Source organism: Cololabis saira, chromosome 6, assembly GCF_033807715.1.
Source record: "Cololabis saira isolate AMF1-May2022 chromosome 6, fColSai1.1, whole genome shotgun sequence".
Classification (NCBI taxonomy): Eukaryota; Metazoa; Chordata; class Actinopteri; order Beloniformes; family Belonidae; genus Cololabis; species Cololabis saira.
Window position 1 is genome coordinate 24422120 of NC_084592.1, and position 16226 is coordinate 24438345.

The following is a 16226-nucleotide window of genomic DNA, read 5'->3' on the forward strand; positions in this document are numbered from 1 at the left end:
AAATGCTTCATTTCTCCTCAATGTCCTGTGACAAAACTGAAGTGCCCATAATTGTGCTCCTGACTTTTATAGTTTCTCTCTTAGGGGGGGAATAAAGTTGGAGTCCGTGTGTGTGGGTACTTCAGTACATGAGAGCAGAATTAAGATTTTCTAGACTGCTGGTCTGAGCGAGGTTTAAAGGATTAAAAGGAAATTATGAATAAGGTTTTGCAACCTATTTAACAATTGTTATGCTTGGGCAGTACTAGGGATTTTCAGGGCACATGTTATAGGTGCTTGGTTTTTATGTATCAGCTGGTTTAGCAACTACAAGGACATGAAGCGGCGTACAAGCTGAAAACTATCATACGTCTCACTCTCACTCTGGTCCAACAGTGTCGACTTATTGCTCTCAAAGGCGCCTCTGGGTAGTTCTGACTCTTATTTCACTTGTTCTTTGCTTATGGTTTTGTCATCACCTACTCTCTCGGGAGTACTTTAAACCCCTTAAGCCAAACTCTTCCAACGCAAACTTCCCCAACCTTGTTGGAACATATTTCCTATTATTTGCAGATGTGAGCTTGTGTGTTTAAATCCAAGGTCTAAACATGCGGTTGCTTTTGTTGCAATGCCGTTATCATGTCAGTAACTTGTAGGGGTGGGCAAAAATATCGATATGGCAATATATCGCAATACTTTTCCAGCTGATTCAATATCGATATTAAAAATTTGAATATCGATTTTTTTTTTAATTTATTTTATTTTTTTTTATCCCCGATTTTTTTCCCATTCTATCACCCAGTGCTCCTACCTAAGTGACAGTCCTGGGCATTGCCACTCTCTACCAACCCTGGGAGGGCCCTGCACTAAGCTCAGGTTTTATTTCACGTTTTATTTCATTTTATAATTTATTTTTTATATAACACAATTGCCTGTCCTTAAAAAATGAAAAATAATGGACAGAGGTTTATTTATTTATGGATTTATATCTATACTGACTGATCACTGTGCCTGTCCTTGGTTTTAGTACCCATCTTTCTTGTGTTTATTATCATTTGCCACATAATTAAAGCAACCTCATACTAAATTTAATGTTAATTTCATATGATGTAAATAATATGAAAAACATATACAAATATGTTGTAACTTTAGCTTGTATAGTTATAATAAAACATTGTTTTGACTCAGTTTGTCCCATGAATTGTCACTATAATCTGATGAACGTGCAACTCGGATTTTAAGATCCATCACTATCATCTGATGTACATACATACAACTTGGATTTTAAGATGTGTAATGCATTTTTAAATTTTTCGGTGAACTATGTAGAATATAATAATCGGGATATCGCATAATCGGGATATCGCAATGTGTATCGTATCGTGGCTCAAGTATCGTGATGCGTATCGTATCGTGAGGTCCTTCCCAATACCCACCCCTAGTAACTTGTGTTATTCTGCACGTGTGAGGCCCCACCTCTCTCTTGACAACGGTTTGGGTTCAGGCCGGAGGACCATCAGAGCGTTGCCAGCTCTTGTTGCCGGGGGCGACATGGGGAAGTTAGTATCCAGGGATCCGGACTTCCTGTGCAGAGGCTCCAGGCCTATTGCCCCCGCCATCTCGCTCTCGATGGGGCAGGAGCCGGCGCGTCCCTGTGACGCCATGGGACACGAGCCCGAGCGGGCGTGGTGGTGATGGTGGTGGGGGTGGTGAGCGAGGTCGGTGGCCACGCCGCCCTTGCCCGCCAGCGAGGGGTCATGGGTGGGCGGAGAGGACGTGGGCGAGCGAGGTTTCTTCTTGGCTGCTGCACCCGACAAGAGCTTTAGCAAACCTGCTGCTTTTCTCTCCTTCTGAGGATGGAGGGATGAAGAAAGAAGAGATGGAAAGAGGAAAATGGAGCACAGAGAGGGGGAAAAAAGGCAACAAGTGATATTAGAGCAGTACATTTTAAAGAACGTAATGTGGCGGACACAATTACGGACCTCGCACCCATCCGGACTGTAGGGAAGGGGCGTGGTCACGGGGCGTTTTATGGTTGCTTAGTTACGCGTGTTCTCTGTCAGTTGTCAGTTGTTATTCCGTTGTCTGGAATAAAGGCTTGTTTACCAACCTCTGGAGTCGTGCTTCATCCTGCCACACTAACTTTTTTGTTTTGGAACAATTCACGGTGTGAAATATAAATAAAAACAGAATGCAATGATTTGTAAATTACATAATACCATATTTGATTAATAAAAGAACAAAAAACAAATGCTGAAAGTGAATTTATATTCATTTTTATAATATTAGCGCATACAATGATACAGGTGTCAAAAAAGGTTTGGTAATAAAGGGCCAAACAGGTAGGTGGTACTAAAAGGAAATACCTGGAGGAGACAACTAATTAGGGACAAGATTAGGTATCAAAGGTCTCTCAGAAATAAAGTTGGTATCAGTCAGAGAAAATCTGCATCTACAAACAATTTCTAAATAATGTATCTCAGAAATATTATCATTATATTCAACATCAAGATCTAGAATTTTAAGGAATCTCTGTGCAGGGGTCACCAAAATAAATATCCAATGCCCAAGATGCTTTGGCTCTCCGGCAGCACTGCACTAAAAGCAGGCAAGATTCTGCTTTTGATTAATTAAACGTCTACATTGGTTCAGGAACTCCTGCAGAAACCTCCAGGAACACAGTTCACCGTGCGATCCACAAATTAAGGTCAAAGTTCAACCGTACAAGCAGAAGCTGCACATGAACACGGTCCAGAGAAGCTACAGGCTTCTCTGGGCAAAAGCTCATTTATGACTGAGGCAACTGAGACAGTCGAAAACCGTCCCGTGGTGAAATGGATTGGAATTTGAAACCCTTTTTGGAAAGCATGGAACACATGCTTCGAACTAAAGGCGAAGAGGAAACATTCAGCTCGTCATGAGCTTAGATTCAAAGCCTGCCTCTCCGCCAGTATGAAGGTGCATTACTTTCTAAAGAAATGGGCGGCTTGAACATCTGGAAAACAAACATCACTGCTGAAAAGTATAAAATATGCAGGTTTGAGAGCAACATATGTTCACATCATACGTTCAGATGTATTTTCAAATGAGGGCTTGCATCTTTCAGCAAGACAAACTGCACAATCCATCCATTACAAAAGGATGACATCAGACTCCTTTTATAAGGACTGGTAAATGAGATTTGAAGATCATTGCATTGTGTTTTCTTTTATATTTCCATTTAACAAAGGATTGTATGGAACAATGGAGTCCTGTTGTAACGTATTTTTATGTATAAAATACACCAAACAGGTGCTGGCAGAGGATCCTCTGAACTGCAGACAGATTCAGGTCACGGCGGCTGTTTCAGCTTCCAGACCATCATATCAATCATATAACTCTCAGCACGGAATCAGACAAATGTGTTTTTCAAATGTCAAACAATCGCGATTAAACCAAAATGACTCAAGTAGAAAAAAAAAGTAATCTTTTTGGGTTAACCTGCTCGTATTACCACGTGTGGGATTTCCTGATAAATCATTTTGACACATCAGATGTACGTCTTCCCTTTGTAAAAGATTGAGCAAGAAAAAAAACTTCTCAACTCTAATAGCGTGGCACATTTTGTCAGTAAAAATGTCGTCTGAGTCTTTCCTGTTTACTCATGATTCAGAGACGAAAGTGGTGGAGATACAAAGAATTATTGAACCTCAGTTTTATTAGGATGAACGCCTCCTCAATCTGTGTATTTTGAAACAGAGATGTAACTTTACCAACTACATGTTCAGCTGAACAAGTTGTACTAATCACAGAAAACCCTTTTTTTTCCCCCCAAATGGGACTTGTAAAAGCAGACAGATGCTTTTTAAATCAGGTTTCTTTCAGAGCGATTATAAGAGAGGCTGTACCTTAACCCTGACCTTTAAGTCAGACTCTGGCAGCTTGATTTTAGGCTAAATGGGCTCTGGGCTTCACTGGTCCTTGTCTAGGTTGTACAAATCACTTTACAACCTTCTTCTCATTCACCCATACACAGGCAGCAATTCTATTCTTACACAATCATATTTATGCTCTCTCACACACACTTTCTTTTAAAAATGACCACATATTGGGGAAATGTGGTGGTACAATGCTGTCCAAAATGGTGTGACCTGTGGACCTAGTTGGAGCTGACTGAACATCAGCTGACCCGGGACCGCCTCTGTGGTTCTCCGTGACCACTTGGATCAATATAAGATGCAGAGCATTCATGCTGGCACTACGACAGCCCCAGCAGGCTTTTTCTGAAGTTTCTTTTTTTTCATATTGTTCATGGGACAAATCCAATAAATGTCTGTTCTTTTGCTTTATTCCTGCTGGATTAACTTCAGCGTGGCATTCACCTGCTCCTGAACCAGTTGGATTTGACGTAATTTGAGATTATTACAATCCACATGCATGTTACACACATATATATTAAATATATATATAATATACCTCAGCTTATCAGGGATAGGCTGCAGGTGCAGCAGCATGAACAGACAGACCCAGATCTCTCCTCTGTGTCTCCTTCTGGTTGGACATGTCCTCTGGGAGGTGTTGAGGAGAGATGGGCGGTATGGACTAAAAAATGTATCACGATAATTTCTGGCATTTATCCTGATAACGATAAAAATGACGATAAAAAAATAACAATTCAACTCCACCTTTGTAACTATAAATCTATCTCATCATCCTTTCTTTCTTTCTTTCTTTCTTTCTCATTTCCTTCCTTCCTTCCTTCCTTCCTTCCTTCCTTCCTTCCTTCCTTCCTTCCTTCCTTCCTTCCTTCCTTCCTTCCTTCCTTCCTTCCTTCCTTCCTTCCTTCCTTCCTTCCTTCCTTCCTTCCTTCCTTCCTTCCTTCCTTCCTTCCTTCCTTCCTTCCTTCCTTCCTTCCTTCCTTCCTTCCTTCCTTCCTTCCTTCCTTCCTTCCTTCCTTCCTTCCTTCCTTCCTTCCTTCCTTCCTTCACATACGTTGTGCGTGGATTTAACACAGAACCATAAATCAGTTTTACACAAACGTCATCAACAGGAATTTATCGTTTTTACCGTGAGATGACAAATTCTTATCGTGAGGAATTTTTTCGACGGTTTATCATGAACGGTAAAATATCACCCATTCCTAGTGTTGAGGAGGCATCCTAATCCAGATGTCTAAACGACTTCAGCTGGCTCCTCTGGACACGGAGGAGCAGCGACTCTACTCTGAGTCTCTCCCAAATGTCTGAACTTGGAAAGCATCCAGAAAGAGAATCCCGCCACGCTGTGAAGGAAACTCAGCTGCTAGTATCCATGATCTAGTTCTTTCCATTAACACCTACCGCGGTGACCACAGATGCAGGTAGGAACATGGATCGGCCGATCTCTTCACCAGAACTGACTGATACAGGTAAAGACTCCCCAAAGTGCTGCGGATCCCACACCAATCCATCTGTCAATCCTGACCAACTCATGAAGAAGACGCCACGATACTTTAACTCCTCCACTTGACAGGCACCTAATCCCCAACAAGGAGAGGGTTTCCACCCTCGTCTTCCTGAGAACCCTGAGCTCAGATTTGGAGGTGCTGATTTCATCCCAGCTGCTTCACAATCTGCTCCAGTAGAAGCTCAAAATACTGGCTTGAGAAAGGCCTCTAAGACCTCATGGAAACAGAAACCTGAACACACAGTCAACGATATCATCAAAACGGTGTCCACAAAGGCGGAACATAACAGACAAAATATCAGTAAACATCATTTTAGAGATCAGCTGGTTGTGAGTGTTGTAAACAATCCTCAGAGAGGTCTCGTGAAAATCCTGCAGCCCCGTAAGCCCTCGTCACTTCACACTGAACAAGCAAACTCAAACGCTCCGGCGTCTTAAAATTAACGTGCGTCTCGCAACGACTACAGCTGTGACGGCTCGTCCCAACATTCCTCCTACATTTCTGCTCAGCTCGTCACACAGGAAATAACGAGAGAGACATTCCTGGAGAGCAGCCGAGTGAAGACCACAGCGAGACGAAGCCCCAAGACAGATCATACGAGCTGTTTGAGTCAGCAGACTCTCAGCAGAAAACTGCATTCCCAGCGCTTACGTTTCAAAAATATACGATCTTCACTTATATCAGTGTTTACCTTCAAATAAAATAATATGGGCCCATTCTCTTTTTTTGACGTCTATTTCTCAAAATGTGGAACTACCCTCTGCTCATCGTGGATGTGAGCTCAAACAGGCACTCATAAAATGCTCAAAAGATTTTCTTTGCGTTATATAAACACTGAATCTCAACTTGGCAAACAGAAGACAGGACAGCGATAAACCGAGATAAACGTCGGTGGGGCTCTTCTCCCTTCTCAAGACTCCAAACTCAAACACTCAATTCTTCTACATTTTCTAAGATTCTTTTTTCAGGCTGTTTTCAACATCTTTTCAATTAAGGAGGTTTTCAAATTCTAGCTGTGAACTTTGTTTTCTAACTTTACTATGAAACAGATTACAGGTTGTTAATCTTTTTTTCCTTTTCTTTTTCATTACATAATCTAAATTAAAGTGCATGAAATGACAGGAAAAACATTCTTTTTTTACAAACTAATGTATCACTTTTTTATTTTCTCAATATGAAAACAGGTGCGCCAAGTAATAGAAACAGCCAAATGCAGCAAGAGAACCAAGATTCATTCATTACTCTTCATTACTCAAACTTCTTAATCCAATAATTTTGACTAAATTGCGTTGCCAAATATTTGCCAAGACTGTAGTTCATACAAAAAAAATGATGCAATACGTTCTTGAAGCTACAATGCTTAAATAAAATGAAAGTATATGACAAGAAATACAGAGCAACAGACACAACATGGAATAGAAAGAGAGAACAATAGAGAGAACAGGAGGAGGGAATTCAGGGAGAGAGAATGATGGATTTGGATTTAGTCTGGGGCCCCGGGGATATTTTGGTTCAGATTCTCGCAAATTCGCCAAATTTGGCACAGATGTTGTCCATACCATACTTAATCATTTTATGATGGGTGCCAAGATTGGCGCCCCATGGTGCTGCCATATTGCGCAATCCAATATGGCTGCCACCCCCCAAAAAACGGAAAGGCCTAGAATCATAAATGATACCACTTTTTATGTGTTTTCTGGATCGTAGAATCTGATTCTGGTGTTATTTCAATTATTTGAGGTCAAAATTACCGCTCAAGGTCAATTTTACTCATCAAAGTTGGTATATAAAGGCAATACAGGGGTAAAATCCAGTATTTCTGGTGTGCCATGCTAGATGCTACGCCCAAAACATTTTTTTTTTTTTTTTTTTCATTATAAGCTATACTTGTATGTATGTATCAATGTTTCACAACTCAAAACAGTAGATTGTTTATTATAAACAATAAACGAATAACAAACAATTTTCAATTAAAATTTATATGTGCCAACAGAAAAAGACAAACAAAATGTGTTTGGGGACACAGCCTTTTTTTTTTCTTTCTTTTCCACAAGTCCACAAGTACAACTTCAACTTTAACTAAACAACTGACAGTAGGGGACAATGTAATCAAAATAGTTATTCCGTAAAACTTCAAAATGTCATTCACATTCTTTATTGTGTCTCCATTCCTTGCAAAGCGGGGAGTTAATGGCTGTCATCTTCGTTATTAAGGCACCCACCTTCGCATTTGCAGAGGATTGTGCATCGGACACCGATACGATTGCATTTGCACCTTCCCATGCATCCCTTGAGGCAGCCACAGCGTACAAGAAGGTCACATGCTGCTGATGCATCATTAAGAGTGGTCCACAGTGGTTGCCATGTGCCAGTGCCATCTTTGTGCCAGCCCCACTCACTGAAGTCAGGAATTTCCTGCTGGACCGAGGTTGCCTGATTCCAGTAGAAACTTGCCTGCAGTAGCGCTCGCTTGACATGCTGGAACAATGCAGCTTGGGTAGGTGGGAGGTTTTCCAGTGATCTACTTCCAGTGGTGAAGAGGCGATGTCTGGCCTCATTGACACCAGCTGCACCACGCCCCTTGCTGTACATGAGGACGACGAAACGCTCAATGTTCTGCATATGCACAGACTCAAGACTGAAGAGGTCAGGGGTGTGTGTGAGAGCAACTAGTGTGTTGGTGAGGTCTGGTATGCTTCTCCAGGCTGCCCAAGCTGTCTTCTTGCCACATCCAAGAAACTGGGAAGTTGTGTCACATCCTGTTAAGCTGTGGAAGAGGGGTAGTGCCAAGGACTTTGATGGACCGAGATCAGAGTAGATGGTATGGACTGGTATGTCACAATATTTTCGACCGGTACCAAAACCCACCCAGAGCTCTGTTAGGCCAAGGGTCTCGAAAAACCGGATTGCCAAAATGACAACATCGCTGTCTACGGTGCGAACATAGGCTGTTGTATGACCCTGCTCTGCTGCATGTGCCAGATGCAGGAGGATCCTGGTGTCTGCCTCAGAATGGTTGCACTTCTGAAGTTTTGTGACATCACAAGGCATGTTGGAGAGCACAGTCTCAAAGCGGGTAGTCAGAAGGAGCTTTCCACGCATGTCATTCTTTGAGATCTGTGTGCTGATGAATGAGAAGAGCTCCTTTTTGTTGTCCTCGTTTTTTAGGAAGCCACTGTTCCATTCATGCTTAGGGATTGGAGTGCTACCATCACCTACTTTTGTCTGTGAACCATTCCCACGTCGTTTCTGTGTCAGATATTTTAGGTTATTTTCCTCTGGGTAGTTGTCCCATACAGCATCAATGCGTTGGGTACTAGTTGTCATTTGGGCCTCCAGGAATGGAATAATGTTGAGCAAGACATACTCGCTGAATGTCTTTGCTGTTGTGGGGCGCACCATGTGGATGACTGCTGCCATATCCAACACCACAGCGGTAGCTTGTTTGGCAGAAGCTGTAGTAAACTTGATGGGTAAACTTGACCTAATATCATTGAGATGACATAATCTGATTGTTTTGACTTTTGAGTATAGCTTATAATGAGAAGAAAAAAAAAACTTTTTGGGGTAGAAGTTGGCATGGCGACCCAAAAATACTGGATTTTACCCCGATATTACCTTTATATACTAACTTTGATGAGTAACCTTGACCTTGAGGGGTAATCTTGACCTCAAATCATTGAAATAACACCAGAATCAGATTCTACGATCCAGAAAACACATAAAAAGTGGTATCATTTATGATTCTAGGCCTTTCCGTTTTTTGGGGGTGGCAGCCATATTGGATTGCGAAATATGGCAGCACCATGGGGCGCCAATCTTGGCACCCATCTTAAAATGATTAAGTATGGTATGGACAACATCTGTGCCAAATTTGGCGAATTTGCGAGAATCTGAACCAAACGGTCCTTATTTTGCCCCGGGGCCCCCGACTAATTGAAAATGGAAAAAGAATCGGGAATAATCCCCCCTCTTCGTTGATCTGCAGGTATCACAGCTTCATTTGCCTCCTGAAAGTGTGCGCTTTGTTTTCTGCCCGCTGGTGCAGTTGCATAATTAACCACCAGAGGGCAGCAAACACCCACAATTTTATCTACTTCTGGATGTCAGGTTAAATTATTCATGTTTGTTTATCGTATCTCTGTGAGAGACTTTTTCTTTCATCACAAATAGACAAAGCACAAGGAGATGCTCAAAAACAAGTCAATCTTTCTAAGTTTTCTTGATTAAATAGGGCACTTAACTTCAACTGAAAGTAGACAGCAATTGTAAAGACTGCTCAGCCTTTTAATGCCAAAAAATAATAATAGTAAAAACGAATCCAGCTACAATCCAGAAATTAAATGGACAATCTTTTTTCAACCCATTAAAGTGGTACATTTCAGACTATTATTGCATTCAGTAAGAAAACAACTGACGTTTCTAGCGAAAAGCCAAAATAACACAACATGAGAAAACATCAAAAATGGAATCTGTGACTGTTATCTAAACTCAATGTCTCCCATGTGTTTTATGGCATTTTCATACTTTTAGGAGTTACTTATATCCTCCAGCCCCTCCTGACAGCCTTTTCCTTGGCAGCTGTTGTGTAAGACAGACTTCTTGGAAACAACGAGCAACACATCTCGGTGTCCAGAACGGCTGCGTTCCAGACGGTGCGTCAAACACAGATGACCCTAAACTGTGTCAGGCAGACAGTCGCTGTGGCTGCTCTGACCGTTCCTCTAACAAAGAATGACTGTACGGGGCCAAACTGCCACCATGACTTCAGGCCTGATGTTTTTGTCCTGATGAGCTCAAAACAACAAATCCTCTTCCAGTCAGTCAAACTGGACCGTCATTAAATAAATATAAGATGTTTTAGGACAGAAGATGACAAAGACTGCATTACAGCAAGTACTCTGTGTCTTTAAAATTGATCTAATGAACTTCTCCGCCGAAAAGAGATGTAGTTTTCTATAAAAAAAAAACAAAACAAAAACCCTTTGAAACAGCATAACGATCATAATGAGTCTTGGAACTCTCAGAAACATCATTTTGATCTCAATTTCAAGCCCATCTTGAAAGAAAATGTGTAATTTGTACATCTGACAACATGCCCAGAAGCAACAGTTCCACAATCCAGCGTAAGAAACCATGAAACATTTGGAAGTCGTTATTTTGTTATGAGTTGCATTCATGTAAGAACAAAGAAGCTGAAATGCATGAAAAGTAAACAATCTAACACCTATCCATCTTTCAATCCACGCCCTTTTAACTCTTAATCCTAAACATGCACACCTGAATAAAAGTTGAGAGCATTGTGGTTCTGTTGCGGTCTCTGCGGGCCGATGGGATCATAATTCACCAAATTACAGACGTACTAGTGATTGTCACCACGTTGCACAACATTGAACTTTTATGCCAGTGTTTCGCAGCCCAGGTCCTGAAGGGTTGCTCTCTCTCATGTTGCACGTGTTTCCTGCTCCAACACCTGATTCAAATGAACCGATATCCATCAACTTGTCATCAAGGTCTGTTCGTGAGTTATTCGTTTGTATTAGAGCAGGAAAACATCTAACATATCCAGGGCAGTGGCCCGTGAGGACCAGGATTGAGCAACACTTATTTAAGCCTTCGCCTAATGAAATGACTGATGGCAATTCAAGTGAAAACTACAGTACGTTTACAAAAAGAGAAGTCAGTGAAAGCTCAAGAATGTATAGTAGAATTCTGAGGTATGATGTTAAAAGATGACAAGCCACCCTCTTAAAACCATGAAAGCCCTGCTATGACATCCTGCAATGTAATCAACATGTGGAGTGCGATCCTGAGCCCTGCATTTAGAAAATAGAGTCCAAGCCATGCATGAGCGATGCAAACAAGGTCTCTGCATGCTGCTCCATGGTGAATGAGCTGTTTGTCAGCTAGCCATGGAGTTAGATTAGCTGTCCCAGACAGCGAAGCCAACAGTGAAACAAATGGAGCTGAGACAGATGCGAGCTCTCTGTGCCATTCTTCACGGCTGGTGCAGGATGGTGCATTCAGCTGCTACCGGACCTGTGCCAGACCTCGCAGTGAAAAGACACACTCGGAGGTGGAGGGAGGCTACTGGCTAATCACATTTACATTTGGGATTAGAGACCTAGAAAATAAAAACAAGAAAAATAAAGAACAAACGAGACAAAAAACAACCTTTTTTCCTCGTTGGCAAGGCGATTGAAAGGATGTATTCAAGTCTGGAGTCATAAAAAAAAGTGGCAAAAAGTATTCTCTCTTTTCTTGCAGTCACCATCTGTGCTTGTTAATGAAGGACAGTACACTGTTTTAAAGAGAATGAAAATAAAGAGTGCTTTAAAAAAAAGGTAGTGTCTTCTTAGGCCACGTTTCCACATAGCCGGGTATTGACAAAAACAGATATTTCCCCCTCTACGTTTTGAAAAATACAATTATTTACACGAACCCGCATAAATACGCTGTTAAGGTGCTATGAGCATCCAAACCTACAGGGGGCAGTGTAACGAGAAGATAAAGTCATGCTAGCCAATCGGAATCCTGGAAAAAAACGTCAAGAAATGACACGAGTAACTTCCAGTTACTTCCAAGATGGAACGAGAGTCTCTCGTTTGGAGTGTAAGTGTGACTTTAGAATATAAAACAAGTACACTACAAGAAAATATTGACGGTGGCCAAACAAATTGTAAACACAGGTCACACACATGACGCTGGTGACGTTTCTGTCTCATAATGTGACGTTCTGAATCCTAAATGTCCGTTTCCCTCTGTTTACAAGCAAACGTGAAGACGGAGTTTTTAAAAATCTCAACTTTGGCCAGAGTTTTCAGAAATGATCGTTTTTGGTGACTTTGAGCTTTGTTTTCGTGTAAACGAACGTCCAAAACGCATGAAAACACCACTGTTTTTGCTACGTTTGTAAACGGGGCCTTAATTTCCTGTTTAAATGAAAATAAATGCATGATTCTAGATTTTTGAGCAGTTCATTTCTGAAAATGTATCTTTATGTTAATTAGTGGTGTGTGTGTTGGGGGTGGGGTGAGTGAGGGTGAGCCTCACCTTCTCTGCTTTGGGTGCGAGCACGCCCTGCGAGGGGCCCGGCGACGGCGGCTGCAGCGGACTGGCCGGGTCGCCGTTGAGGAGCATCGCCGACACGTTTGGAGGTGTGAGACAGGAGAGCGGGGAGGAGAGGGGGAGGATGGGACGGGAAGCCGGGGAGGAGAGGGGGGAGGGCCCTAAGCTGGGTCCCGGAGACACCATGGAGAGAGGACGCCCCAACTGGCCGGGGCAGCGTGACGGGGAAGAGCTCTGAGGACGCAGGGGAGAGATGGCCACGGCGGGGCGCTCCGGGCTTCCAGCAGGGGGACTGTGGACTAAAACGCACACAAACACAGTTAGCTGTACATCAGACTGCAGCCAGCAGACAGCGTGAAGAGTGAACACATCAATACTGTCTGAAGTAGCAGCTCTATCTCATGGCATCTATGATTCTTTCCATATGCATCCATTCAGCTTAAAGTTATTGTCAAATAATGTTCGAGGTGCTGGGTTGACTTGCACTGTAGATGAAACGTTTACTGAAACAAAAAAAAAGGAAAAACAAAAAAAGGAAGTTGCCAGCTCACATTAAATGCATATTTGATGTGTGAAAAGAGAGAGGTCAGTCTGACAAGCCCAGAAGCTGAGCTGCTCTGCAAAAACACATTCAAAAAAACAAATCAGCCAGCTGATGTAAACCTTTACCAGACAGATAAAAGAAGAACAACAGTTCTTTCAAGTTCGTCATTCTGACTACCGGCACGAAAGAACAAAAACACTACAGAGAAAAGAGCTCAACTAAAAAAAAAAAATCAAATCCTCTTTGTTCAAAGTTCAGTGAGTGCAAACAAATAAAATTGAAAACCAGCAAATAAATAAATAAATAAATTAAGCCCCATTTGTGTACATACCCCTCTACACAGACATGCACACTCTCTCTGGGTTTGTAGCCACCTGCTCAGCTGCACTGCAGTAACTCAGGCAAGAGATCCTCAGAGAGGTGCGCTGGTCTTGTGAAACCCCCCCCCCCCCCCCCCCCCCCAAAAAAAAGAAAATCACTAAATGCTCCAACTATGCACATATTTTACTTTATAATCAAGACCAGATGTGCATGTATGTGTGTGTGTGCGTATGTGTTTGTGTGTGCGGCAATGAGAGAGAGAGAGAAAAGGAGAAAAAAAGTGGGAAGAGAAAGGAGAGGCTCTGTCATTACGCCTCCATAAAACAAAAAGCACAATGATGTCATTCAGCTATGTGTGTTAGTTTGTGTGTTCACTTGGCCGTATGTACGTGGCAGTGCACGTCTCATTGCGTGTGTGTCATCCAGCGTGCACTCTCCTGCCTCCCTAAAGAGACCTTCACCATTATTTCCTCAAAGGGAGACGTAAAGGATACAAAGGAAAGGAGAGAAAGGGATACTGGAGAGATGAATAGACTCTGAGTGGAAGGCAAGGCTGATATGATCTAGGCCTTGTACCGACAGACAGTGCGTGCACAAGTGTGTGTCTGTGTGCGTTATTGATGAATGAACTAACATCGCAGGATCAGAATACACACGTCCGTTTTTCATGCGCACGCATGATGCATTCATGTTTGAGGGAACACACACAGCACTGCTGGAGCGCTAAATCATCCAAATGAGCTGGACGGTCCCCAGCAATTACTTTGAAGACGTCACAAATTAAGAACGACTTCAGAGTGGTTATACTCTGTTGTGCACATAAATAAACCTGTTATTTGAGTAAAATGGTGTCATTTTTCATGTCTTGAAGACAGGGATTTGTGTTATCTCTGCAATTCTCTGCCAAAGGTGCCTCATCACCCTCACTACATTACACGGCATCCCACACTGCATGAGGGATGCTCAGTTTTTAGTCAATCTCAAATCTGAGCTATGACCGTTGCCTAAATCTAACTATTTCTGATCATTTATTACACCCCTTTGCAAAACCTTGAGGAAAATTGTTTTAAAACCCTGACATATGACATCCACTCAGAACTAAAAACTATAAACCAGAGATTTAAAGTCACGGATGACTGATTTCACAAAGATTGGGAATCTTGTAAGGGTCACTATTTAGACAAGTACCACCGGGTTCCTTTGTGAATCAAAGGACGGCACCGCGGCAACGGATTGATATCGCTATTAATGCTGTCCTGGAATTTGTCTGCAACCTTGAAATCGCTAGTAAAGGTGTTATTTTTGTAAGGCCAGCATGCATAAGCAGATTTAATAACCTAAACCTTAAATGTATTTTGATTCTAGGAGCTTTTTATCTGTATTGTATTGTTTTTATTGTATTTTTACATTTATTGTATTTTTATTCTTTGTGAAGCACCTTGTGACATCCCCTTGTATGTGAAAGGTGCTGTATAAATAAACTTTACTTACTTACTTACTAAACCTAACCAAACAAATTTGATGCCTAAACCAAAACCTAATCAAATACTGTTTTATCGCCACCTAAAAAAACAGACTTGCAAATAACTGCAAGTGGTGAGAATAAAAAACAACTTATCCTCGATAAGAAACCACGTCTCTCAGGTGGAGGTCCTGGAATAACCTCCAACTGCAGATTCTTGAGCTTGCTGGAAATGCAGCAGCTACAGTTTGTGACAGGTGTTTCTAAAATGTGGAGATTATACTCATCTGTGAATTGAAGAAAAATAAACCGGCACAGAGAGTCACATTGAGATTCTGCATATCTGAGTTTGTCAGAAATGCTCAATAGCAGTGTTTTACTCTGGTGACAGGGTTGAAGAGTTCAACATGGAGACATGACGCTCACATCCCGTCTCACACACAGCCGACAGGAATCAAAATACAGTTTTGATTAGTTTTATCTAAATTCAGTTTTAATGGCACCTGAATTAATAACTGCTATGATGAGAGTATTATTGACTAAGAGCAGCGAAGATACTGGAGGTTCAAGAGGCTGTCTGCATAATTGCATATGGTGCAGTAGCTGCTTGAATTAATGACTGTTCAGTTTCCCATTATTCTTTGGTACGAGACGAGGAAGCTCAAACGCTGCAAGGTCCCAGATGATCTGGACTCTGCTCCTTGAAGCCTGCAGGCCAAAAAGTAATGGTGAAAACCACGACATGCTAAAGACACCAGAGACGGATGCATGTCGCAGCGATTTCTCTTAACTTGCTGAATTTCTTTTGATATGGTAATTTTTGGAGCCTCAAATATGGTTGCTTCTGTTGTGTAACAGCATGTTCTTGCTTGTTTACAAGTGTGTTTGAGTTTATGAATAAATGAGGTTTTCCCAACGTGCCAATAAGATTATGGATCTCATGTCTACAACAGTATGGTGGAGTTGTTTTTAGTTAGATCATGGTAGTCGGCCTGAGATTCATCAAACTGTCACAACAGGAGCAAAGTGGGTACAGATGCTTCAGAGACTTTAATTATTCATCTGTAAAAAATTAGATAAGAAAAAAAAAGCTTACTGCATCTGTGTGTGAGTGAGCTTCTGCTTACCGAGCTGCATTGAAGTGCGCGCCTGATTAGCCGTGTGCTGACTGGAGCGCAGGCAGTTCTTCAGCTGGGCGGTGGCAGTCTGCGGCGACGAAGCCGGGCTGATGCTGTTCACAGAGTTCGCCGAGGTCACGAGTGGAGTGGAGGGACGGGACGAGGAGGGGCCCGGGGAGCCCGGGGACGAAGGGTCCAGGCTTTTATTTGCCACCTGACTGCACCCACTTACTGGGCTGCACAAGCCCGAGCCCCGACTGGCACCAACTCCAAACGGAGCCCTGCAACGGACAAACCACAGAACAAGAA

The 16226-nt window shown here is 42.2% G+C and overlaps 1 protein-coding gene across 1 annotated transcript in view; it reads right to left on the bottom strand.

Annotated features, from left to right (window-relative positions):
- Window positions 1–16226, bottom strand: part of LOC133446051 (E3 ubiquitin-protein ligase SH3RF3-like) — a 129518-nt gene that overhangs the window by 7535 nt on the left and 105757 nt on the right. The window contains exons 7-9 of the mRNA XM_061723777.1: window positions 15927–16198; window positions 12458–12771; window positions 1456–1829 (exon numbers count right to left, since the gene is read on the bottom strand). Coding sequence (XP_061579761.1) covers window positions 1456–1829; window positions 12458–12771; window positions 15927–16198 — 960 coding nt within the window. The remainder of the gene's footprint in view (window positions 1–1455; window positions 1830–12457; window positions 12772–15926; window positions 16199–16226) is intronic.